At 32.2% G+C, this 26,749-nt stretch overlaps 1 protein-coding gene across 1 annotated transcript in view; it reads left to right on the top strand.

Annotated features, from left to right (window-relative positions):
• LOC145272399 (netrin receptor unc-40-like) overlaps positions 1-26,749 on the top strand; it is an 803,917-nt gene that overhangs the window by 680,737 nt on the left and 96,431 nt on the right. Inside the window, exon 7 of the mRNA XM_080127035.1 lies at positions 3,770-4,051. Coding sequence (XP_079983161.1) covers positions 3,770-4,051 — 282 coding nt within the window. The remainder of the gene's footprint in view (positions 1-3,769; positions 4,052-26,749) is intronic.

The following is a 26,749-nucleotide window of genomic DNA, read 5'->3' as shown; positions in this document are numbered from 1 at the left end:
TTATTATTATGAGTAACTTTTTAAAGTGCTGATTAATAAAACGTAATTGAAAATGAAAGTAATTAAAAAATAAAAGTAAAAAAATATATGAAACACATTTTGTTTTCGACGTCTTCAAATAAAAAATTCATAATTAGTATCATTTAGGCTGTTATTCTTATTTTAGTTGTTATATTCCTCAACATCTCGGCCGATTCTCCGCTCATCCTCAGGTGCATTATTCCGAAATTGGGAACCTTTTAGTCTAACTTGGAAATCTTTAAATTCGTACTACCCGTCCAGATAACGCCAGGTTTAAGACTCAAAAATTTCAAATCAGAATTGTCTACATGAACAGAGGGCCTAATGATAAAAGCGTTGGTTAATCGTTCACACATGAGGAATAACATAAATTAACTAAACTAATCGTCATGGCTGACGAACTAAGAACAATCTACCCAAACAGATTAAATAAGCTGTTCGGTTCGAAATTACGTATAGGTTTTTGAGTCGGGTATAAAGATACTAAAGTTTGTCTATAAGTTTCCCAAGTTCAAAAAGATGCAATTTAAAAAGGCAGGAGATAACATCGGCTTGACCTTTTATCTGGGATCAAAGTGTAGTAACTATTTCTGATGCAACACTTCGCCTTTTCTATCCTTGGTCAGTGAAGGAGAAATCCTTTTAGACTGAGGTCATTTTTATTTTTGTTCCTATACATAGTGCCTTTTTTGTGTGTGTGGAGCTGGATTTTTCCCACATTAAAAACCGATCTTGTATCTAACTCTCCCCTCTTGGGGGAGGGCACGTAAATAGGAACATCGGTTGAAACATTGTTACTATAACAACGAATATAAGGGCAGGAGCCTAAATGATACAGACAACAAGGATAAATTATTGCATATATCTTTCTTTTATCACTTCAACAAAAAATAAAATAAAATAAAACAAACTAATAGCACTATTGATACTGAATGTTGTTAACTAAATAAAGAATATCGCAAGGAGAACGATCACAATAAGTATTTCTGTCAATCATTGGTTGTGTATAGAAAGATCTTTGAGAAAAGGAAGACACTTCATTAATTTAGATAAGATTTGTTTGCCAATCTTTATAGGTTTCCAATTTAAAATATTGTAGTAAAACGCAAATAAAAACATGTAACCTGACAGAAAATATCAGTTTATTTAAATATTATTATTACTATGTCCATAATAATAATAATGTTTATCTTTGATTAAGGTAAAACGTTAATTTGCTTATTAACACTGATTCGTCTTCAACTTGCTGGTTTTTATTTATTTGCACCTTTCGAATAATTCTTTACGAAAATGGCATGATCAGCAAATAAAGTAAAGTGAAGAATGCTTTTTTTTATTCTGTTTCTGAATTGCTTTTTAAGTTGTATTTTTATTTACTTCAAAGCGAAAAAAAAAAACAATTCTCAAATGACAACCAAATATTTAGCTTAGTTCAATGTGGTGTCAGTATGTTTCTTTTTTATTATTTTTGTTGTATTTATTTCTTGAAAGTTATCATTGTCTTTATGTGCCAAATTAATCTGCCAGGAGCGGGTTGAATTCTTGTAATTATTGTTGGAAAAGCTTTCGTTAGTTTGATAGGCCAGAGACATCAGTTACTTTCATGATAATAAAAATGACAATTTTGTAGTTTGTGAGATGAACATCATTCCTTCCTAGAATATTATTGCTAGAGCTTCTATCTTTTTATTTTGACAAATTTGTTTTTCTGACTATTATCCTTATTTTGTTGCCTTGTTTTGTTCACACATTTCAGCTTGTTTGCATTTTTGAGTGATGGGAAAATTGGCGGGGATGATGAAATGAAAGTAATCCCTTAAAGAAATGTTGGAAAGAGCACACAGCTTGAAATTCAAAAACGTTTCAGCTTTCTCAAATGACCGGAAAATTACTTAAGAAGATCAAAGAAAACCTCCCTTACTGGAGTTCTGACGAACGCCTTGCTTTCAAATGCCTATTTTTTATGTGCATTGTTAAGTGTTTTGGAAAATGGTTAGGAAAGATGAAATAAAGTGTTCAGTTTACTGAATTTTGATGAAAAAATAAGACAAAATCATTTCGGCTCGTATCTGCACAAAATAGTGGCAGAAAATTTAACCAGGGAACAAGAAATAATAAGACCTTTGGTGAAGCACGGTTGAAATGCAAAAAGCAACTAAGCTTGAATGAACTTGTAAGAGATGGATTATTTTCCCATAAAGATAAATGTAAGCCTTCTCAATTCATTTCGAGTGAGACATATACTGAAATGAAAAAAAAAATGTCAGCTCACGTGCACTTAAATGGTGAGAAAATAACTAGAGGTGGGAGTCAGTCGGATGAAATAAAAAAAATCGACTCTTAAGTTAGTTTTAAAAATTCAATTGGATCTTGATTCCTAATCTCAGAACTGGGGGATCAACTGAAAATGTATACTCCTTACTTCAGAGTAACTTGAAAAAACAGCCTGATTTTTATGCGACTCTCACAAAAATAGCGTACTTGTACAAAATATGATGACTTTGATATGACTTCTGCACAAATTGCTGACTCTGGTAGAACCCTTTTAAAGACTATTGACTCCAATAACACTTCTTTAAAAAGTTGCTCTTTCTGACTGAATTTGCCAACTTCAAAAGAACTCCTGCAACAATTGGTAACTCAGACATGACGATGTCAAAAATTGCTACTTTCAATCTGATTTATTCAAACTTTGCTGACCTCAATACAACTCCTACAGGAATTGTTCACTTTGCTTTGCATCCTACAAAAAATGTTGACATCGATATGAATCATGCAAAACTTACTGATTCCTGTTTCAATTGAGCACTTTGACACGACTTGATTACTATGGCACGATGCTTTCAAAAACAACTGACTTTGATGCAACTCCTGCAAAAATGGCTAACTATAACATGATTACTGCAAAATTTGTTGGCAAGCAATATGACTCCTGCAGAAATTATTATTTGTGATATTCCTGCATAACATTTCTGACTTTGATATGATTCCTGCCATACCGGCTAACTCTGATACGATTCCTGCAAAAATTGCTGACTCTGACAGGACTTGCTGACTTCAACACGATTCCTGCAAAAATTACTAATTGGGACATAACTAATGCAAAAATTGTTGACTTTGGTACAACTTCTACAAAAATTGCTACTTCCGACAGGACTTGCTGACTTCAACACGATTCCTGCAAAAACTTATTGATCGCAATATGACCCCTGCAAAAAAATCATTGATCGCAAAATGATCCCTGCAAAAAATTTTTTTTTTAAATCTCCTATAATATTGTTTTTAAACGGTAAAACTTTAAGTGCAAAAAATAAATAAATAAATAGTTTCACATTTTATGAATGGGAAAATTGTCCAGTAAGATTAAATCAGATTTCTTTAACAATATTATTACGAAGGCATTGCTTCGCATATATGAGAAAGGGGGGGAAAAAAAGCAACAATGATAAGGATAATGGTCACAGGTGAAATCTTATTAATGAAACACAAAAAATAATACATAAATAGCATTAAGAATCATTTTAATCCTAAGAAAATATTAAAAAAAACTTATTCTTACTACTACTACCACTACCACTACTACTACTACTACTACTATTATTACTACTACTACTACTATTACTACTACTACTAAAATACTACTTATACTACTACTGCTAATAATAATAATAATAATAATAATAGTGCAAATAATAATAGTATTAACACTACTGTAATTGCTATTGAATACTCCAATTTTTCATTGCAGACATAGTTCGTGTCAGGGTTGAAGACCCCGTGAAGCTGATATGTAACATTACCACAAAGACGAAGCCTCCTGATATCATAAACTGGTACAAACACGGCATACCATTGTATACGGATGACAATAAAAAAGTTTACATTACAAATTACCAACCTAGATTTACGACGACTCTAATCAGTGTTTTCACTGTCTTGAAGAGCAGTTATAATGACACAGGACTTTACATTTGTGAAGTGGGAAAAACGGAAATCAAAAGATTTAAAGTAGATGTGATATCCCCATATGGTAAGTCGGTCTTTTTGATCACCCTCTATCCTAATCTTCTTCGCCACCCAACACATCCCTTTAACCCATTGTTCTTTAGAATAGTAGTTTTGCAACCCTTGTTCCACTAATAACTAGAAGAATTATTTTAGGAATTATAAAACCTAAATAAATGGATCCATCGTATCCAAAAACGACCACATACTTTGTTTTTCCATTGCTGAGATTTGTATACGCTATAATCACGTTGACACACCTGTTTTCGCCAGATCACCGAAGTTAAGCAACGTTGACCCTGGCTAGTACCAGATGGGTCGCCATTTGGGAATTCTATGTGCTGTATGTGCTCTCCGCTTATCTCGGCATTGTTTCCAGTCGTTCTCAACCTCCACTTGCTACTGGAATTTAACAACGTCGACTCAAGAGAGGTGTGGTTGGAGATTGCTCAACTCTTGCTGTGCGTGGAATTCTTGTGGCAAGAGTGGTACAGTGGGTATTCATAGTCTGTCAAGACTGAAGGAAGTTACACTGAGATGTCGGGTAAAGCGCCCTTTTTTATGTTTGTTTCACTTTATCCTAATTTTATAATGCTGAGAATTTACCAAGAAGACATCAACTAACATTTTTTTAGTCTTTAACCGCAATTGAACATTGGTGAACAATTTAATCATTGGGCCAAACTGACTGGCATTAATTAGGTAGAAATTTAAAAAAGACATTATCTATTAGTATATTTACAGTGGTTTTTAAATGTAATATACTACAAGGGATAATTTAATGAAATTAATTAAAAATGCAACTCCTCTTGAAAATATTCATGAATAAATTTAGAGGATGGAGGTTGGAGATAAAAGTTATCCGATTATTATTAATTAACTATCAAACTTTTAAATTATGAAACAAAATTATTGATCAAATTTACTCAGGTAAAAATTCATTTTTTAAAATTTCAATCAGAATGCGCAATTCTATATTAAACTTGCACAGAAAACTGAACCCTCTTCCTAAAAGTGAACACATAAGTTTTTCAAAATTCTTTTTACATAACATGAGCCATTGCTGTACCCTAATGATTCGAACAATTCGGACAATAATCCGGTTTCATGGATCAGCAAGAAATATGTGCAAACTGAATATCGGCTGTAAGGTGTCTAAAAGTAGGCTATATTTAGTTTTATGCAAAAATGGTATAAAGAAGGTAGAAACCCTTTGTGAAAATGCTGATATCTCTGATTCTTTCTGAAATAGTTATCAAGCATCAATTGTTCTTAAAATTTCAGTGTCTTTTAATTATTTTAAAGGTTTTAAGGTGCATACTATGGGCACAACATCCCATTTGAAAATTCAAGTATATCAGATTTGTATTGGATTTGATTCATAGTCGACAATTAAACACGATTCATTGAATTTCCATTTATTCTTAAGATTCCTTATGTTTAAGCCTTCAATTTTAGACATTTTCTAGAATCAAAATCATTTTTCATAAAAATTGGAATATTTATTCTAGATATAAGATTTAGTATCATTTTAGTATGATATTAATCTTCATAATAGAACATAAAGTTTCTGCAAAACTGGTCTGTTCCGGGAATTAATTTACCCGTCCTGGGTATATTTCTATTATATATATTATATTTCTATTATATATATTATATTTCTATTATATATATTATAGTATATTTCTATTATATATATATATAAAGTTCAGTTTGAGAAAAATAAATGATAAAAAGTTTTGTCTTCCTGATCCGAACAAAAAAGGGATTTGCAGAAGCTGAAGGATTAAAAATGTGTGGATTTTGAATTTCAGCTCAGGCTGTTTCTCTTTAATTTGCAATAATTCCACTGCAAAAAAGCATGAAACCAATTTTCCCTACATTGTCCCATCACTGAATATTGACAAAAGTTTTTAATTATATCATAATTTGCTTATCTGGCTTTTATGTCCCAATCTCAATTACCGATGTTATACAAATAAAAGAATGCTTCATTTTAAATTCTTCTCAAAGAGAAAATACTTCTTGATTGATCTTGATGAGTTTGATTCAATATTATAATGTTCCATGTTAGTGAAAAGGTAAGTTTCAATGGAACTGGAAGATGTTTGTTTTATTTTTATTTCACATAAAATGTTTGATTTGTGGAGAATTTTATGTATGAAATTTATTGGGTATTATTCCTAACAATTTACTGGATTATTTGGATTACTGTTCTAACCTTGAGTGTTATTCAAACAACGGTTCGACTGATGTAACGTCGACATTGAGGTGTATCTTGTCGAACTCAAGAATCTTTCTGTTGAACTTAGGAATCTGCACGGAATTTCGAACAGAGTCATTTATTTAATTTTTATTTAGGGAGGGTATGCTCTGCTAGAGACGGGCGTCAGAGATCAGTTATTGAATTCCTGGCAAAAGTGCATTGAGAATGATGGTGACTATGTAGAAAAATAAATTCCGGGGTACAAAAGGTCGCTCCATTTAATGGTATTACTCCTATCTCCGTAGCTCTTCAACTTTTTGAGTTAACAGAAATAGGATACTTTACTTACAAAAGGAACGACTCTCATATGAAAAACCGTGCTCTGGACGCTCATACACAGCCATTGTTCATCACTGGTAAAAGTGTATTAAGAATGGTGGTGACTATGTAGAAAAATACATTCTGAAGCACAGAAGGTCGTCGGTTTTATGGAACAATTTGGTAGTTTTCATATAGTTTTCAAGGTATTTTTTATATCGCCTGCATGGACGATTGAACCTCAACATCCGGGAGAGTGTCACATATAACTGAATTTTATCTAGTACGTTATCAGTTACACAACAAGTACATTGTGCAAATTACACTCGAAATGAGAACAGTAATCCGAATAATCAAACTTATCAATCCTCATTTTTAAATATTCAGAATTGTTTGACTTGTATAAATAAAATTATATGTACGTGTTTTTTTATGTGTTTAAGAAAAATCTAACAAAAGAAGTTACACAGTAAGCACAACTGTAGGGATTGTTTTTTTTTATGCTGTGTAATGGAGACTGGGTGAAAATTTCTGCCTTCTCTAACATTATATAACGGTATATATTATTTTTTTATTTGAATACTTGAAGATGAGTAATTTGTGTATTTATTTATTTATTTATTTACGGATAACGGTGAACGTGGTGAAGCAACAACTATGAAGATGAGGACAATAGTCCATAAATAAATAAGTTAACAGGTGTTTTTGAAGGCTTACAATGCAGTCGTTACGAGCAGTTAAATAAATAAATAAATAGTTCCATAATTTTTTTTTATATTTATTTACCTGAATTTTTTTTTTTCAACTGTGGATGGTATTTATTCCATGGGTCCTTTCGAGTGCATAACTGATCATCAGTGGAGAAACACATCTATTTTCTAGGCTGTCAATTGACAGTTGAAAAAAAAATCCACGGTTGAAAAAGGAAAGAAAGAAAAACAAACCATGCAGGAAAATAAATAAAACAATTATTGAATTATTTATTGAATTATTTATTTAATTATTTAATGTTCTGCTCATAACGACTGTACATTTCTGCATTGTAAGCCTTCAAAAACACCCTTTATTCGTTAAACAATGCTTCAAGTAAACCACACTATACTTCTTAAATAAATAAGTTTTCAAAACGTTGTCAGTTGTGAAGATATTGTAGGCAACAAAAAGATGTTAGCTTCCTGCAAAGATTGAAACAATAAAGAATTTCTTTACAATCATTCTTTGATAGAATAAGAGAGAGAGAGAGAGAGAGAGAGAGAGAGAGAGAGAGAGAGAGAGAGAGAGGGCGTCTCTCAAATGGGCATATATATCAGTGTGGCATCCTGAACTACACAGCACGAAATCACCCTAAGAAAGTTCTGCAATTCAACTTACCTTTGCTTGCTATCCTTCCTATCACTTTCAGTGGTGCCTCCTTGCCCGGAAATTGCAGTCTACTTCGTGCATATTGCAAAACATTTTTTTCCAACAAAATATTGTAAACTAAAAATTATTTTTACTTCATAAATATTTTTGAAACAGTAAAAACTTCAACATGTAATAATTTTAATACACGTATTCAGGTTTTGTTTTGTTCTATGAGATATCTTTTTAACGATGCTTACGATTACGAGAGCAGAGTTTGACACAAGATTGGTTTAAGTGTGAGCAGAATCCGGTTTGTCAAACACAGAATTTTAACAAGAGGGAATTATAACAAAAACATTTTATTCAACTTTGCCAAATTTAAATGAATTAGTTTAAGGGTTTAATCCGTTTATTTAAAAAAGAAAATTTTTAAATAAATATCTTTGGTGAGGCACAGACTTATAATACATTCCTGTGAAAAGGGCACTTTTAAAACAGAAATAAAAGGGACAGGTGCTTGTGCACCGTTAGCACCCTCCCTCTCTACGTCCATGAATTAAATTATAAGATATGTGTGTATATATATTAAAATTACTAGTTGGGTAATTAAATTATAAGAATCCATATTATATTATAATTAGAATATTCAATTTGTTCCAAAAGTGGTTTTCTTTAAGAGAACTGTTAACAATGATTACGATCATGATTGTAGAGTTAGAAACAAGATTGGTTTAAATGCTGAGAAAATGTTAGTCTTTCATAGATATTGATGTCACTATCAAAGAATATGATATACATATGCATGTTCATAGAATTAGACACACACAAACACACACATATATGATGATTGCAATGTCTTGTCAGACAAGTGCCACTCCCTCAGTCACTGAATGTCCATGTGGCCGAAGATGACTTTTTAGTCCTGCCAGCGACTTGCACACCTCCAACAGACATGACACTGAAGACGGTTATTGGTATACATACATATATACATACATATATAAATACATATATATATATATATATATATATATATATATATATATATAGATACACACATTTATACATATAAACATAAATAATACATACATACGCATATACACATATATGCATACATATATATACACATGCATACATAGATAAACATATTTACACATATACACATACACCCATACATATACGTATGCATATATACATACATACACAATACATATACATATACCTAGATATACATACACATACATATATATGCATATATACACATACATATACATACATACGCACACAAACATATATATGATGATGATTGCAACGTCTTGTCAGACGAGTGCCACTCCCTCAGGCACTGAAAGTCCATGAGCCAAAAATGACTTTAGTCCTGCCGGCAAAATTCACACGCTCAAACAGACATGACACTGAAGACGGTCATTAATATACATACATATATATACATGCACACATACATACATATATACACATACATACACATACACACATACATATAACACACATATATGCATACATACATACACAATACATAATACACATACATATATAAGACGGTCAATGGCATACATACATATATATATATATATGCAAATATACATATATACACATACGCACATACATATCTGTAAACATAGACACATACATACATATATACATACACAATGCATAATACACATACATACATATACATACACACACATACATACACATGTTCATACATATAAATACACACACACATATAAAATACATACACACATATACATACATAGACACATATGTACACATATGCACATATATATACATACATACACTTACCTACATATACATACACATACATGAATATGCACTCATACACAAACATGCACATACATACATACACATATACATGGATACATATACATACATACACACATGCATATATACACATACAGACACACATGCATATATACACATACAGACACACACACATGCATATATGCACATACACACATGCATATATTCACATACATACAAACAATATATATACGTATATACATACACACACATACATATATACATACATATACACATATACAGACATATACCCATAAATGTACACACATATACATACACTTGTACATGAACATACATACACCTATACATACATATATACATATAATTATGGCAGATCAATTATTACATGCTTCCAGCATTTCAGGCCTACATGTGTCACAACTTTTCCATGGCTGAGGGAGTATCTATACACAGATGATGTTACAGAGTTTTAGCTTTGTACGACAGCTAAATCTCTCTCTCTCTCTCTCTCTCTCTCTCTCTCTCTCTCTCTCTCTCTCTCTCTCGGTTCAAAATGTTGACATCCAGCAACAAGCAAGAGCAAGATAGCCAGCAACAAGTCAAACTGCAGACCAGCTTAATGCGGGTACTGGTCTCCCGCTTTATGTTTTTTTTTTTAATCTAAGATTTGCTTCTCCTGGAGGAGTTGCTTCACCACGGATTACGGGAGCCCTCTCCACCCCACATACACATGACAATAAACATATGCGTTCATACAGATGTACGCCAACATACGTATGCATGTGCGCACAGATGCAACCATAATCGCGTAGAGGCACACAAATATGCACATACATACATATGCCTATACATACGCACACACACATATACATGTAAAAAACACATGACGGAACATTCCAAAAGTCATACATAGTAAGTGATCAGCGGCTGGACCGTTTTTGTCTCTTTTCCTTCCTGATCTTTTTCATCCTTCCTTTTTTTTTACATACATACATACATAAACATATATATATACATACATATATATACACATAGATATACATACATACACATGTACATATATAAACATACATACACATATGCACACATACAAATACATATGTACATACATACACACACTCACACACATATATACATATAATGATGTCAGATCTGTTATTACATGCTTCCAGCCTTTCAAGCCTGCACGTGTCACAACTTTTCCATCGCCACAGGACTTTTTTATATATATATATGTGAGTGCACATATAGAAAGAGTAATATGTAAGTTATGAAAAGTAATATATAGTAAGTTATGGAAATATATATGACATTTAGCCTGACGACTTCTTAGGAAGATGAAACACAGAAATTCTGTGGAGCACAATTGCCCTATATATTTTCATAATTTACTATCAAGCTCTGCAAACGTATTTTACACAGTTGAAATAAATACTGAAAATTCATACATAAAATATTATATCGCCTTAGAGAATTATATATAGTTACATTGAAGAATATATATATATGTAAGTACTTAAGTGCTTATATATAAAATGCACTTTGTTTGTATATGTGTGTGTGAGATCATTCCCTATGGACTCAAAAATAGCAGGGCAGATTTTTTTGACATTTCACAAAAATGTACTTTATGTACCTGGGAGTGTTCTTAGCTAGGTTTTCTATCGAAATACCTCTGATAAGAATTGAAAATCAATGATCGAAAAAAATCCTAATAAAGGGGAAAAACAGTTTGCTTTTGGCCAAGGTTAACTCTGTTATACAGCTTAACGTCACAAGTGCATTTGAAAAGTTTTATCACCATACAAGCAAGAAGGGCACGACGTATAAAACTAATAAATATATAGTATAAAATTGATAAGACAGAGGCGCATTCAAAATGAATGTTTCTGCCTACAGCAGAATTGAAGCATGATACTAAACTTTTGAATTTTAAACTTTAATGCAAGTCATTATATAAAAATAATTTCATAAAATAAACATCAGATTCTCTACAGTGCAATGTAGACTAAAATGTATTTTGGATTAAGTCACTCCAGAGAGACACGTAAACTTTTTCTTGTTGCACCATGGTGCGTTCCAGAGTACATTTGGCAAGCATTCGACTTAATTGACGAATGGGCGATTTCCCTGATTTCAATGACAATGAAAGTATCTGAAGTGCAGAATATTTGTTGATCCTCATTTAACCCAAGAAACTTTGGGTCTCCCTACGAGTATATATATATATATATATATATATATATATATATATATATATATAATGGTCGTTTCAAAAGTAATGCCTCCTATTTTTATTCTGCCAGAGTGAATCAGAGGGATTGTAAATTACATTGTTATGATGACTGAATTAATGTATCCATGAAAGTTTCATCTCTCTTGTTGCAGATATTGATGGTGTGAGACTAAGAAAGCAACCCTGTCATGAACGTGCATCAGAAGCAGAGACGTGTCATTGAACTCCTACATGCAGAAAAACTTGAACAAATTAACATTCACCGGCGCTTATTGAACGTTTACGAAGCCGATGCGGTTGATGTCAGCACAGTTAGGAGACGGGTTCGTCGCTTTCAGAGTGGCAACAGAGATGTGAGTGACAAAACGCATTCCAGAGTTTATGATTAAGGCATCAAAAGAAGCTTGCAAAAGTGCTTTGAGAATGGTGGGGACTATGCAGGAAAAAAATTCTTGAGTATAAATGATCGCTCGTTTTATGGTACCATTCCCGTCTTTGTAGGTATTCAACGTTTTAGTTTTTGAGCGAAAAAATAGGAAGTCCTACTTTTGGAACAAACTCCGAATGCAGAGAGAGAGAGAGAGAGAGAGAGAGAGAGAGAGAGAGAGGACGATTAAATTTGGATTTTATCCAATAACTTGATAATGTGTGTGGGTTTACAGAACATTGTTCGTTGCATGTATGCATTTTTATATAGTATTTGGAGTCATTTTTAGTTAACTAATCAAATTATAAGAAGACATAGAATAGAAATAAAATATTTAATTGGTTCCAAAAGTTTCCTTTGAGGCAAATGTTAACAGTCGTTAAATATTTCTCTCAATTCAGTAAAATACAAGTAAACTTTAAAAGAAAAAAAACGATAGTTTATTGTATTTTTTAAACGAAAATCATTTCAACCTGTGCTAAGTGTCAGGAAAAAAATATTTCCTTTAAATAAATAATAAGATATAATGCTTTTATTTTTTTTTACCATTATTTAAAGAGAACCACTAGAATACTTAAGACAATTATTTTTTATCCCCTGGAAAAAAATAAATATTAGACGACATTATGAAGAAAAATAAGTAGAAATGGAAGTAAAATTGGAAATCTGCCGAAACTATTCACACATAATTCCAATTACAAAGTATTTTTTTCATAATATCCCATGGCACAATAATTACTCATCTTCGAATGAGGACAAGTCTGATACAGTACCAAATTAAAAAAAGAAATTTCTTCACACTATGTCATGATGAGGACCCACTCTTCTACTATTAAAACTTTGTCAAATCTCAGGGATTGAACATGATTCTTCTTATCTTTCATATAAATTTCACCTGTCTGTTTAAATGTATGTATGTATGTATGTATGTATGTATGTATGTGTGTATGTATGCCTAAAACTTTCGACAGAGGCGACAGATTTTCACGAGATCGATATTGTTTTGAAGCTCGACCCTTCGGACGATAGATATCGAAAAATTAGCTAAAAACATTAATTCCTTCACCCTCAACTAGGCACTTTTCAACAAGGAGGGGTCGCTTTTTTCGCCAAATATTTTCGAAAGTCATCCTTTCTTTTCGATTGACTAGCCTTAATTTAAATATTCGCCACTTCCGGTTTGGTGATGGACGCAACGGTAAAAACGTCACTATTTTTCCACGCTCTTTTCCTCCTTTGCCTACTACCACTTTTTTTTTTTTTTTTTGCTCAACACACCTCCAAACACTCGGGCAACGCCGGGAACACAGGCTAGTTTATAATAAAATATAATTAGTAAGATTCAAGGGTGGTTTAAACCCTTAAGAGGCCCTAAGAACTTGTTGGCCCATCTATATTATATTTCTCAGTGTGTCTGCTTGCCCATTCCACTTTTTATCAGAAACTATTGAGTGATCTAACTGAAATTCTGTATGGACTTTTGTTATAATAGGATGCAGCGGACTAATCATTATAGAATCCGTTCAACCAACAGTTAGGAATTAATAGGGATTAGTATCTAATGCAAAAACGCGCACAAATTAAACCATATTTTACTATCAATGTAGCATAAAGTACCCATTCTAAACCAACAGGTTATGTAACTTTGACCAGTTTTTAACCGGGTTAAAAGTCTAGAATGATCAATCTATGATGACCTCCTTTTGCTAATGCTCTTATATGCTTATTTTGCTTAATGGATAATCTAACTGCGATAAATATGAATTGGTAAAATAGTTATTCTGGAATTGAGTAGTCTAATTTCGATCTTTGTTCAAAGATATGAACAGCAATTTTTTCAAACAACAATGGGGAGCTGAAGTATATACTATATATATATATATATATATATATATATATATATATATATATATAGAGAGAGAGAGAGAGAGAGAGAGAGACAGACAGACAGACAGACAGATAGATAGACAGATAGATAGATAGATAGATAGATAGATAGATAGATAAGTAGAAAAAGACAAGACTTTATAGAATTGAATTTACTATATTTTATTCACAACAAGAATACGAAATAAAAGGTGAGGGGTTCTTTATTCCATGGAGTTTCAAAGATAGGCTCTTCTCGTCAGAGGAAAAAACGTTAGCAAAGGGTAAGTATAGATAAGTATCTATTTTGGCTAACTATATTTTTGAAAATAGTCGAGAAAGAAGAATTGAAAGATAAATAAAAGTTTATAGGAAAAATGAAAACGGATACTCATCAAAGTCCAATGAGTATGATTGTAAATATCCAGTGAGATTCAAAAGTTCACAATACTCGCCAGACCTCTCAGCTACCGACTACCACTTTTTCAAACAATTCGACAACTTTCTATGTGAGAAAAATGTTGCAAAAACCTAAGTGATATCAAAAATGCCTTCAGCGACTTCATCGCCACCAGAACGCAAGATTTTTAGGCTTTAGGTTATTTTACGTTGGCAAAAGTGTTTTGATGCTAATTTCGATCAATATTTTTTGAGTGAGCCGACATATGTTCATCTGAATTTAAAATTATAAAACCGCAAGAACTTTCTTGTCAAGCTTATATATATATATATATATATATATATATATATATATATATATATATATATATATATATATATATATATATATATATATATATATATATCTGTCTGTCTTCATATTTTCAAACTCTATTCCTTCCGAAACTAAAAGTCATAGAGCGGCGCTAGGGGCCTCACATGATTGGGGTTTTTACGGACCTTTTTTTTATGGGTTTTTAGCCGATGGAAATAGTTTTTAAGAGGTCAAAAACGGGTCAAAATTGAAAAAAATCATTATACATTTTATGCATTCATCTTAGTTTATTTTTAATTTTTTTAATTTTTAAGCGGTTCATATACGTATCTCGTTGGTACAGTGGTAACGTCACCAGCTTCGAACACTACTGTTTCGGTTTCGATTCTAACTGATGGCAACCAAATACTGTTTTTTTTTTTTACTTTTGAAATCACGACTCTATAAAACAAAATATGAAATCTGAGCATTTTACGCCCGGGCAGAGCCGGCGCCCCCTCCCCTTGCTAGTATACTATATGCAATCAATAAAAGTTTGTTCTTTAAATAAGATATATATTTTGTTTTGGTGGTTATTTTTTTGCGGAATTCTAACAACCAGATTGTAAGTTGAACAACAATTCTCAAAACGATGTGTTGCATTCAACGTTTTTAATATTTAATTTTCTCGAGTTTTCGACTAATTGCAGCCATCTTGTGAATAGATTCCAAACGTATAGACAGATAATTCTATCAAATATGAAGATGCATGTTAATAAGACAACATTTCATGTACTTCATTTTGATTTAATCGGACTATGTGCATATATTACACTCTTGTCAGACGAAAGTCGTTTCTTTTGTAAGTAAAGCCTCCTATTTTTAACTAAAAATTTGAAGAGCTACGGAGATAAGAATAGTACCATTAAAAGTGACGACCTTTCATGCCCCAGAATTTATTTTTCTACATAGTTATCATCATTATCAATGCACTTTTGCCGGGAATTGAATGATGGATCTCTGCTTCTGACGCACGTCTATGACAGGAGTTGACTTCTTATACTCTTACATCGTAAATATCTGTAATAGAGATTTGTAACTTTCAGGTCACGAATGCATAAGTTAAGTTATTATAACAATGTAATTTGCAACACCCTCTGGTCCATTTAGGCGGAATAAAAAAAATAAAAGACATTACTTTTGTTTGGAATTCATCTCCTACATTTACAATCCCTGTGTTCCTGTATGAATATATTTGCAATTCCTAAATTTCTGTATGAATATATTTACAATTCTTATATTCTTATGTGCATGTATTTATATTTCTTCTCAAATTACAGTAATTCAGAAATTTAAGAAACAAAAATAGAAAAATTCTAGACAAAAACATTTCTTTTGAAAAACGTTAACGCTATAGTCTAGTTCATTCGTTAAGTTTTCCAAAAAAATGATTAACAGATTAAATAAGTATCGAATGGCAATTCTAATGGAACCAACTGAGAGCCATGGTCTTCTTTCAAAATTTTCTCTTATTTCATCCCTACATGCTTATATGCTATTATGAAAAGTTCTCTTTCCACAGTGGAATGATATAATTTTCGCATTGGAAAAGACGACATGATTCCATTTCCATTTGATGAAAACCAATTTTTTTGGTTGCAAAGCATCTAATAGTTGGCCAGTTGGATGCAAATCCCAAGAGCTATAGGAGCCTTCAATTTTTTATTTTTTTTTTATTTTTCTTCCTTTGAAGATTGTAATGCTGGGTATGGGGCAGCCAAACCAGCTGCCAACATTGCCCCGCTTTTTTATTAAAACCAACCGAGAGCTCTTTTTAGTATCCTCGCTGTTCCCTTAAGTGCAATTGTCTGAATCTCTTTTGCACTTGGTTCACCAGGAATATTAGTTAGGTATCTGAAAGTGATAATGTTCAATGAGTGAGATTGGAGACGTGCCGCTGTACAATTCATGCTCTATGCCGATTCAAGATCCAAATTATGACAACAGGACTATTGCCAGCAACATCAAAATGCAAAGCCATATGGTTCAATGCTTGAGGGCACAGGTCAAGAAAGTTTCTGCCCACGATTATGGTTTTTAGTGAGATTTCAAGTGAGGGCTACATCATGCTACCTCACATCTTCGAAGTCGGCTTGAAAGTCAACACCAAAGTGTACCTGGATGTGCTGAACAGTGTGGTGATCCCCTGCTGCAATTATGTGGCCGTTGGCAGACCCTGGGTGTGGCAGCAGGACTCAGCACTGGCACACAAGTTCAAAGAGACACAGGCTTTGCTTCAAAAGAAGTCCTACGACTTTGTACCCTTCTCTCACTGGCTCCCCTCATCTCCTGACTCGAAACTGCTGGACTACTTCATTAAGTCATATGTCGAGAACATCACCAACATGACCTCCCACAACACCAAAGCCAGCCTAATCGCTGTCATCCATTGAGTTTCACTGAGCTCTCACCGGCGGTTGTGGAAAATGCATGCTGCCAGTTCTGGACCCGTATCATAGCAGTGGTTTAAGTTGAAAGTGGCTACCTTGAATAGATGCCAGCTCTACTACATAATCAAATTACGTGAATTAATTTTTTTCAATAAAAGTTTTTAAATAAATCTGTAGTATTGTTTTCTTTAGGGCGACAAATTTATCGTTCCATCCTGTAACATACATTTAAATAAGAAAATTATCATAATATCCTGCAAGAAAAATTTATGCGACATAATAGAAATAGAACTGTATATTTTATTGTGTTTATGTTGTGAGCTTCAAGATAGTTTAAGAAGGTTCCCCTCTGATAGGACAAGAAATAAAAAATAGTATCCGAATTAAACAAGGAAATAATTGTCCACTTTTAATCTGCTACTTAGAATTTTTATTCTGTTACTTATGATTAACTAACATATCATCATAAGCATTGGTATGCAAACTCATGCTATTTCAAAGTTCTGATTTTTTTTTTATGAAGATTGATTGTTTATATATATGTATATATTTCAGTCGGATTGGCTTTCGACCGTCTTCAGGCATGTTGGTTGATGTTTAGAAATGAAAACAACAACTAATATGCCTGAGGACGGTCGAAGGCCAATCCAACCGAAACGTTGCACAAACAACACTCAAGATGAGAACAATAGTCCGATCAATACACGTAATATAATGCTATTTCGTCTTGATAATCATCTTTTACAAACTTGCATTCATCCATGGGAGATAATTTGAATTGAGAAAGAGCATTCATTAATTAGGAAATAATTGTATTTTTTTACAGGAGTGTGTAACAGCTAGTAGAACACAAACCTAATACTTTAGTAAATTCGTTTGGAAGATGAGCTTGCTCAGCATTTCTCTTTATGTCAGACACTAAAGCACATTTGTCCCTTAAATTGGAATTAGAATCCCAGCTAATAATCAATAAAAATCAAGAAGCAGGAACAAAAACGCTCATTTTCAAATTGTTTGTTAAGTAGCTTAAGGGATTTCATATCTAATTAACAAAAATATCTCCCACAAAATTGGCTACCTTTTTTTCTAATTTTTTTACTTGGATTTTATGATAATCAACTGTGATTTTGTAAACTTCCAAAGAAATTCTTGCACTATTTGTTGAATTTCTAAAGCTCAAGGCAGCACCTTGAATGGATTCCTTCTAATTGCATTATTCCACTAAAAACAAGATTTGTGTAAAAAGTATTAATGTTGTTTTTATCAGTTTCAGAAAACAATTCGCATTGGATTCTTAATCAATTTTGATCGGGACTGCTTCGACTACAATCGGAGGAAACAAATGATTTAACAATTACCATTTTTCTAATTTCAGAATTAAATGAAACAATTAAACAAGAATGAATATTTTTCTTTTTAAAGTTTGCTTTCACTTCAAGCAATACATTTCTCATGTGTTCATCTTTTTTCAAATAAAATTTAAATACATATAAAAAGATCAATAGTCGAATCCTTCAACTGAATCATTTAAACTTAAAAGCATTATCATCTCATTTCTCATCTCCATCTTTTAGGATGCTTCATCACCGAATCTACACGACTTCTCCAATTCTCTCAATCTCGCATGACTGTTTGCAGGTCCCGAACACTTTCCAATCCTGTGTCCCCTAGAAGGTTATCGATGAAGGTCATTCTTCTTCTGTCACAGTTTGGGTGTCCATCTATTGGTGTCCAGAGAACTAGCTTGCTTGCGTCCTGTTCGCTGTGTCTCATGCAGTGGCCGGCTACTCTCATCGTTCTCTGTTGTACTTTCAGTGATATTGGTGGTAGATCACTATAAAGCTGTTGGTTTGTTGCATGGCTCCTCCATGGTGTGATTCAGGGCCATCCTGAGCATCCGTGTGTAACAGCCATCCAGTCTCTTCTTACGTGCATTTGTAAAAGTCCATGCCTCAGCACCATAGAGAAGGACTGTTTCTACTCTGGCAACAAAGAGTTTTACTCTTAACTTTTCTTAGAGAGTGGATGACCATATCTTGTATACATAACTTGTGACATGCACTCTATGCCAGTGCTTTTCTTACTTCATTATTACCCTGATAAAGAAGGTTATTTGATTCATATTGGTCAGAATAGAAATAAGCTGTTTGTGGTAATAAACAAGAATTAAGAATTATAAATTCTTTCCTCATAGTCTGATAGTTAAGAGATGAGAATGAGTCAACTGATCTACCTACGTCCGTAGCTTCATTCTCAAAAGTTGTAGATTTCTTGAAACCTTTTTCTTGCTGACTATTTTCCTCCTACCTATACCCTTAGTCTTTTCCCAACTAATGATAACTCATGTCTTTGTGACAATCATCTTAAATTCTTTTTAGCTTCTGACATCAATTCTAAAATGTTCCTCAGCAAAAATCTTTCTTTCTATCTATAAAAGAAAGACTATTTTTAAGATCATTTGTTTTTTCGATTTTCGATACTTCTCGGATGAATTTCTGTATACAACATATCTAAGAACACTGCTAGACATATAAATTACCTTTGTGTGAAATTTGCAAAAGATAGGCCCAGCCGTTTCGAAACCTATGAACAAAGAACACACACACACACACACACACACACACACACACACAAGCCCACCCATGGCTTTTATATAATAATAGACAAAGATATTCCTTCAATTTAACTGGTAGTTGATTTCGAGACACATTAACAGTCGAAAGCGAAGCGATACTGAAAAATGAGACGAAAGTTAAGAGATTCTTCAGACATTTAGTTCCAACTAATCAACTCACTGTATCAATGCATCAGGAATTGTTTCATCTTTATGTGCAATGTGAACAGCACCTTAGTGTATTTTATATTCATGACTTTGCAGCACAACCCATGAATAGTAATTATTTCCTTGATTCAAAAGACATTTAAAATTAAATTTAACATAGGTTAAACATTCTCCTCCTCTTTTCTTTTTCTCCCAATCCCTTCGAAATAAACGAATCTTCTCCCCTTTCCCTCTCAATGTTTTCCTCCCTCAATTCATTATTTCTTTCATTTTTAATTATATCCGTGTTCCGCTATTTTCTCTAATTCATATTCCGAAATGTTTCTTTAAACTGACACTATAAATATTTGTTTTTAAGAGTTTATACGTTTTAAGACGACAAACGTTTTACCAAAACATCAAATATATATCATATATTACTTTTATAGACCTTTCTATATATATATATATATATATATTATCTCTGTCCTCTCTCTTTATATCTCTCCATATATATATATATATATATAATATATATATATATATATATATATATATATATATATATATATATATATATGAGAGAATACAAATTTAAAACTGTAAAAAATATATCTTATATGAATTTATTGTTCGACAGCATACTCAAATAAGATATATAAAAAGTTCCTTAATCCTCAGAGTTTCAAAGAAACGCGTCCTTCTCATCAGAGAAAAGGTAATGAATATTATAGATAGACTATGAATTTGCTTTGTTGTATTGAGCTTTTTTTATTTAGTTGGCATTAATATTTATATTTACTCGAAGTTTACAGAAGCTTTAGGCTTCTAAACTTAATATTTATTGATTGCTTATATATATATATATATATATATATATATATATATATATATATATATATATATATATATAACAAATAGCACTTTACATTTACTTTATTTGCCATCGATAAATGCAGTCTCACAACAACTCCACAAATCCTGGATATTAAACAAAAACATATGGAGCACTTCTCCAATCAGTAGTTTAAAGACATCTAAACTGATTGAATTGTTTTATAGCATTATTTGGAATAGAATATCATACTGTTACAATTGTAACTAAAATAAAATAATAAATAATTCATATATGATATCTAAAAACAGCAATACTAACCTAACACTAACAGGGTTCTGGATATGACCTTAAACTATATCCGATGGTGAGGCCTAGCTTGCAGGATTTGGGGAGTGTGGAGCCACTCTTTGATTGCCATTGCTCCCAGGTCCACTCTGACCCGGAGTGGTAGTACCTGTTAGGGTCCCAACTATGGGTTGAATAGAAACCGACTTGAAAAAAAAATTCTATTAAAAGATTTTGGCATTAAATAACCTAAAAATGAAATGGTTGATATGCCGTAAAACAAAAACCAACCAACCGACTAACGCTAACAGAACTACTAATCTAACTGTAATTTACGGCATATAAATGTTTTAATTCTACATATCGAAAATTTATAATTTACATAAGCTTATTTCACCTCTGGATTGAGTTTGAATTCTTGGAATTGATAAAAATAATACATTCTTCGATCTAAGCTCAATGAACTACAATCATCCATATCAACTTATATATATATATATATATATATATATATATATATATATATATATATATATATAGGCATCGACATACAGCCCTGTTTCATTGTATCACGACTCATCAGTGCCGCTAGACTAGCACCTCTCCCAAGCCGAGGATTGAACCGAGAACCACCGCGTTAATAGTCAGCAGTTCTACTGATCGACCCACTGGAGCGGTGCCGTAAATAACCTCGCCATATGTCTATTTTAAACAAACATTTGGCCATCATATTTTTAGTGCTCAAACTGCTTATTTATAAACAAACAGCGACCTACGCATTTTTCAGTGGGTAGTGGTTGAGATTATTTATGACAGTGCTCTATGCAAAGAGGGAGGGCTTAAAATATGTTTGTAGTTATCGACATACAGTCCTGTTTCGTTATATCACAACTCATCAGCGTCGCTATATATATATATATATATATATATATATATATATATATATATATATAAAGTGTAACGGCTAATCATTGACTGAAAATAGATTTAGACATGTTAATATGAAATGAGTTTTCTTAGTCTTTCTTATCAATATACATAATAAACAATATATATAATATATAATAAACAATATATAATATATATAATATATATAATGTATATAATAAACAATATTTATATAATATATATAATATATATAATAAACAATACATAATATATAATAAACATTATATAATATATATAATAAACAATATATATATAATATATATAATCATATATATATAATAAATAATATATATATAATATATAATATATATAATAAACAACATATAATATATATATATATATAATATATATATAATAAGCAATATATATATATAATAAAATTTGTTTATAATTATAAAATTTGTTTTTAATTATAATATTTGTTTATAATTATAATATTTGTTTATAATTATAATATTAATTGTTGTCAGTGCCGTTTGATGATGAAAATATTTTTGGGAAAAATATCCTTCTTCAGATGTGGTTTTCACTTCAATTTTAAATGTGCAAAGTGTGTATATATTATTTATTAAAACCTCACTCTTAACTATTGAGCTTGATGATTTATGTAAACAAGTTGAACAGAATGCATATTTTAGAGTGTACTTCATTTACCTGTGTAGTTTCTTACTTTCTCTCTTCAAACTCTTCTCATACAAAACTATAATTTTTTCCCTCTCCCTTCCCTTCTTAGACTGAGATAATTCACTTGTATTTCTCCAAAACTATAAACTAAATTAAATTCCAAGGCACAGACATTGGTTCCTTATTAACTTTGTCCCAATCAGAGAATATCTCAGTCTTGAGAGTTCTAAGGTGAGTCATTTCTGGGTTTCTTTTCTCCTTCCAGGTATGATTTCTTAGAAGTAAACCTCAACCTAATTTTTGTATCTAGGATCAAAGTTATACAACTGATGATCAATATTGAAGATTTGGTACACAACAAATTGTGAAAGTATGCGAAAACTCTGAAGAAATAAAAAATAGCCATTCAATAACTCCAAGACTTTTAAGTATTCTACCTCGGTTGTACTGACTGACCATATCCTGGGACAGAAAATATTTGGACATTTAATGTCTTTTTCATATGCTATTCTGGTGTATCTCTGATGTTTCTCTGAAGAAACATTGCCAAATCATCAAAGATAAGATCAAATCTTCTAGTTATTTTCCTTTTGTAATTCATTGGGCTAAGATCTGGAAAGCTTTGATAATTTCCTGATGTATGTAGTGTGCCAAAAGCAAATGCCAAGGGAGAAAGGCACTTTTTTATCCATATAATTTCTTAAACAATACAAGAACACCTACGTAATATATAATATAAAGGTGGTGTCTGTGTTTGACTCTCTGTAACTATTTAAAAAAAAAACAGACCTATACTAAGATCAAATAACTTTTCTAAAGTTTTTTTTTTTTGAAAACTCTAATGGTGGTATCAATTGTGTATTAGGTAATTTACTGTAATATAATAATAGTATACAAACTACTATTTTATTTAAAACTTGAGAAATACCCGTCCCAGTACAGATAAAATTAATTCCTAAACAGAACAGTTTTGCACTAATTTTATGTTACCTTACTAAAATGAAAATCAAGATATAATGTTATTAAATTTTATATATTGCATCCTTATCCTGATTTTGACTCTAAAAATGGTGAGAATTTAAAGCTTAAACATAAAGAGTCTTAAGAAGGAATTTTTAAAATTGCATTTTCACCTCAAACAAGGACCAGTTCCACTTTGATATAGGGGGCTATTATCTAGGACATAAGTTGCAAGAATACTATGTAGGGAGTTGAGCAGCAAGATGTCTGTTTATATTACACTTGAACTTCTGCATGTCAGTACAGTCAGGGAAGCAGGAACCCGGAAAGGAATTCCAAAGTCTAGCAGTACTGGGGAAGAAAGTATTAGAGTAGCAGGTTTTCTGACATTTTGGGATATCTACTGTGTAGGGGTGAGATTTTGCTGCTTGTCGGGTTTGTCAAGGGCATTTACGTCAAGGGGCTACAAAAGCTTGTAGTTCATCGGAGCATCTACTATTAAAATACTTGTAAAACATGGTCAGAGGCCTAGCTGACAGTTTGGGCCTATTAGGTTGGCGACTCTCTTTTGAACCCTATCCAGGAGTGAGAAACTAGTAGCAGATGCACCAGCCCAAATGTCACAGCAATGCTCCATACATAGGCGAATGGTGGCCTAATACAGGATGGTATAGCATGATAGACAGAGCCCACCTTCCTTGCAGCAGCTGCGGAAATGCCCTTGATGTATCTGTTTCAATTCAGGTTCGCCATGAACATTAAGCCGGTAATGTATCATAATGCAATAACTATAAATAAAATTAAATGCAAATCTGATGTATTTGAATTTTAAAATGGAAACTTGTATCCAGATTATGCCCCCTAAAAAGTTTTTAAATATCCCAAAGCAACTAAAATTTAAGAATTATTTATTAATTGATGTCTAATACCTATCGTTAAAATTTTACAATTATCGAAATTTTTAAGGAGGGCACCATCAACTTTACCAGTTTTCATAAAACTAAATTAAACTAAATATAGCCTATATTTGAACCACTTACGCATTGCAGCTGTGTTCCAAAATTCAAAATGATCGGTTAATTAGTTTAGGAATAAATGTTGTACATGCAAATATATAAACATATGCAGAAAATAAACAGACAATAATTAAAAATCAAGATGGAGGAACGAAACCTGTTGTTCAGTGCTTGGATTAGTGATATACAGGGCTTTCATCCATTTCCGGGTCTACTACTATGAAATAATTTCATACTTCATAGACTATGTGTTGTTTTGTTTTATTTTTTACATAATAAAAGAAACATTGTGATATGAAAAAAACTGTTTAAATGTTTCAATCTTATGGTACAAGTCAAAATAAGATCAAAAGTAAGAGAAAGGTGAGCTTCTAGTTTTATAGTTACTTCTTACAAGTCTGTCTTTGCTCTTTACATTCAGAGTTATGATCGTCTCAGTTGCAAGCGGCAAAGTCAATTTTAATCTGTGACTTATTAATGGCAATATCACTATGAAAGTTAAGACTGTGTGATGACGGATATCCAATTCAAATGATGGCCCTGTCGGTGGGGCATTAGAATACGCCGACTGCCCCCTGCAGAGGGTAAAAGTCCCTCAATGGGGGTTCTGGATATGACCTTAAACTATATCCCTGTGTGAGGCCCCAGCTTGTGGGCTTTGGGGAGTGTAGAGCCACCCTTTAATTACCATTGCTCCCAGGTCCACTCTAACCCGGAGTGGTAGTACCTGTTAGGGTCCCAACTATGGGTTAAATAAAAACCAACGTGAAAACAACAAATATATTCTATTAAAAAAATTTTTCTTCAAAATCTTTGGATTCGGCATTAAATAACCCGAAAAGGGTTGATATGCTGTAAAACAAAAACAACCAACCAATTCAAATGAATGCCAAAAGGCGACCTGTTGCCATAGCCACTTGCTTTCTCATCACTTTCAGAAGCAGGTATGATTTTTCACAAGATCGTAATAACTCAATATTTTTCAACCAATGAAAACCCAAAAGTAACTCGCCTATGTTAAATTAACAAACCTTATAAAAATAGTAACTAGATCAACGAAGTAAGAGTTCTGCAGATATCAATCCGGTGAACTCCGAACATATGAGCAACTTCTACCCGCCCAAAATGAAATGAAGAAAAAAAAACACATCTATACACACACTAACAAGAGCAAGATAAATCAACTCATACTTACACCTTGCTGCATTATATGTTACGCACACAAGCATATTCACACTAACAAATATATATAGACATATACAACCCAAAGCTACGTGCTTGATATTCACTGAACAAGTAATACCATCTCCATTTCTATCTTTCAAATTATTTAACGAAATTAATAAAAATATAGAAGCTAGTTTGAAATTTAAACTCTTTGAATGTTGACTTTTGTCTTCCACAGATTGAACGTACAATTTTTACATATTACATCATGGGCTACAAAAATAACAACCTTGTTTACACCGTTTTTCTCCAAACTATTGTTTTCCCTAAACATTAATATTTATACTTATAATATGTGTATGTTTGTCCCATAATTCTTTTATGCTTTGTTTTAATATTTACTTTTTGTTTACTCAGATTACCAACTAGATATCAATAATCCGCATGTTAATCTATATAAGAATATTGTCTAATATTGCATTGGGATATAAAGTTAAAGCATTTGTATATAAACGAATACATGCAAAAGCTGTCCATTGTATTTAAATCAATAATACAAAATTGTCTCTTGAGATATTGTATATATATAGTAGACAGGAAAACCAAAACACTCTTTATCTGCGTCTAAATCAAAACGTACATTCCATGAACAAAACTTCTTTCTTAGAAGTGTACGCTTGTAGAACTCTCTTCCGTTTGCCTGTTCCCCACCTGACTACAACTTGGATGTCTTCAAGTCCAACATAAACAAATTCCTGATAAACCGTTCCCTTAAGTAAG

Source organism: Euprymna scolopes, chromosome 4 (assembly GCF_053919585.1).
Source record: "Euprymna scolopes isolate OS-2025 chromosome 4, ASM5391958v1, whole genome shotgun sequence".
In the NCBI taxonomy this organism is placed as follows: Eukaryota; Metazoa; Mollusca; class Cephalopoda; order Sepiida; family Sepiolidae; genus Euprymna; species Euprymna scolopes.
Note: the sequence above shows the minus strand (reverse complement) of the source record. Positions and strands in the feature narration are given on the sequence as shown.